The following is a 1,943-nucleotide window of genomic DNA, read 5'->3' as shown; positions in this document are numbered from 1 at the left end:
GAAGCACGTTGGTGAATTATACTTAACTAACGGACCCTTGTAAAATAATTACAGATGAGTGCAATGTGACGTAAAAATGAAGCACTAAAGAAAAATTAGTTATATTGAAAACAATAGGCAGGAGAAATTGTGTGGATAATATCGATATTTAAATGATTTTAAAATGAGGCTTGGATGTTTTAAGGAAATGCAATATTTGAAGGTCTACATGAACAGTTACAAAAAATAATTATTGGTGCCATTACTAAAAGCTTCTTTGTAGTTAGCTGCTATTTCTTGGACGTACAAGAAAATAAATGAAAGACATTATGTACAATATGAGTATTTGTTTGAAAAAAAACATATTTTTTGGGCTATAACTACATCTAACGTTCCACAAGAATATCACATAAATATATGATGATCTAAAATTTCAAAAAAAATAGTTTTCTTGAGTATTAAATTATGAAAATTTTGTTTTAAATAAAAGAAATTCAATTATTCTAATTTATAAATGAATTGGAAATTGATTTTAAACATTAATGGGGGAAAATATGATTATTCAAAGCCATAAACTGGATAAAATTTTGAAAATCTAATACAGAAAAAAAGCAACTTTCATAAATTCGCATAAATAAAACGAATATTATAAGAATAGTTCTAAAGTTTTTAGGGAAAAACGACGCATATAGAGAAAATTTGATACACATGAGAAGTTGGAAAAAGAAGTCATATATTCATATGAACTGGTTCAGATTTCATTTGTAATATACACTGCATCATAGTGTAACCCCATGCTTTTACTGTGTCATGAACATTGATATCCAGACTCTGACACATTCATAATTTCTGATATTTTTTTTTCTATTTATACTTTTTAAATTCATGGAACGTTCATTAAACAACAAAGTCCTCGAAAAAAAACCAACCAACAAAATTTCTAATTTTACTTGTAAAACTACATTACATAAAAATAATAAAAATAAAAATGTTTTCTGTAAAAAAGACGGAATTGTAAAAAAAAATTAACCTTTCTTTGCATGGTGATGGAAATTTCCATCATAATATTTAGTCAACAAAAAAAGGTACTTAAAACCTTTGTACTGTAAATTTGTTGTTTCTGGCAACATTTTAGGCAACTATTGCGTACAACAAAACTCATTTGTCGAAAAAAACAAACGTCACTGTCAATTACCAGGCCTAGAACTTGTCATTCCGCTGTTTGTTGTGACTGGAAAAAAGGAGCCTGATTTATGTTTGTTTTATGGAAATAAACGGATATATAAAATACAGTAAAAGTGGAAATAAGGTTTGTTTTCATGTTTTTGTTGTTTTATGTACAATTTATATCAAAACACTGTGAATAAATTTCTCAAAACTATGTGATGGAAATTTACATCTCTATTCAGTAATTTCACTTGTAATGTATGGCAAAGATTTTTTTGTAAATGTTTATTTTATGTTGTTTTTTTGGGAAAACTTGAATGAAAGAGATATTGAAGATTATCTTAATAAGTTACAAGGCGGTTGGCTCTCAGAAGATGACCTCGATGACCAAGATTCCGATGATGAAAACCGCGATACTGTTGAAGTTATAAGAGTGTTGCAGGAGGAGAACGACGACGATGATGATGATGATGATGGGGATGATGTGGATGAAACTTGTGACATTGATCCTCCTCTTGTAGAAACAGAAGATCAAGAACCCTCTCACCCATCAACTTCATCCAATTTGCAGTCTTCATCCAGTTTTCTATTTGACAAAAGAAGCTTGATTTGGAAAAAAAGGAATCTTGTGTATGACGAAGATAAAATTACTTTCTTGGGGAGTTCTACTGCTTCAGGTGGTCTATCACGCCTAGAAACTCTATATCAATGTTTTAACTATTTTATCACTGAAGATTTTTCAAAACATTAGTAGCGGAGACAAATTTATACATAATACAGAGTAATCCCAGTTCATC

At 29.4% G+C, this 1,943-nt stretch overlaps 1 protein-coding gene across 1 annotated transcript; it reads left to right on the top strand.

The window, feature by feature from the left end:
- Positions 1-1,402: 1,402 nt before the first annotated feature.
- On the top strand, positions 1,403-1,740 carry VNE69_11118 (piggyBac transposable element; the record flags this gene model as incomplete). The annotated part of the gene is made up of 2 exons (XM_065475026.1): positions 1,403-1,630; positions 1,729-1,740. The coding sequence occupies 2 exons, from the start codon at positions 1,403-1,405 to the stop codon at positions 1,738-1,740; spliced, it is 240 nt and encodes a 79-aa protein (XP_065331098.1).
- Positions 1,741-1,943: the final 203 nt, after the last annotated feature.

This window comes from Vairimorpha necatrix, chromosome 11 (assembly GCF_036630325.1).
Source record: "Vairimorpha necatrix chromosome 11, complete sequence".
NCBI lineage: Eukaryota > Fungi > Microsporidia > Nosematidae > Vairimorpha > Vairimorpha necatrix.
This window is presented reverse-complemented; position numbering and strand designations above follow the sequence as displayed.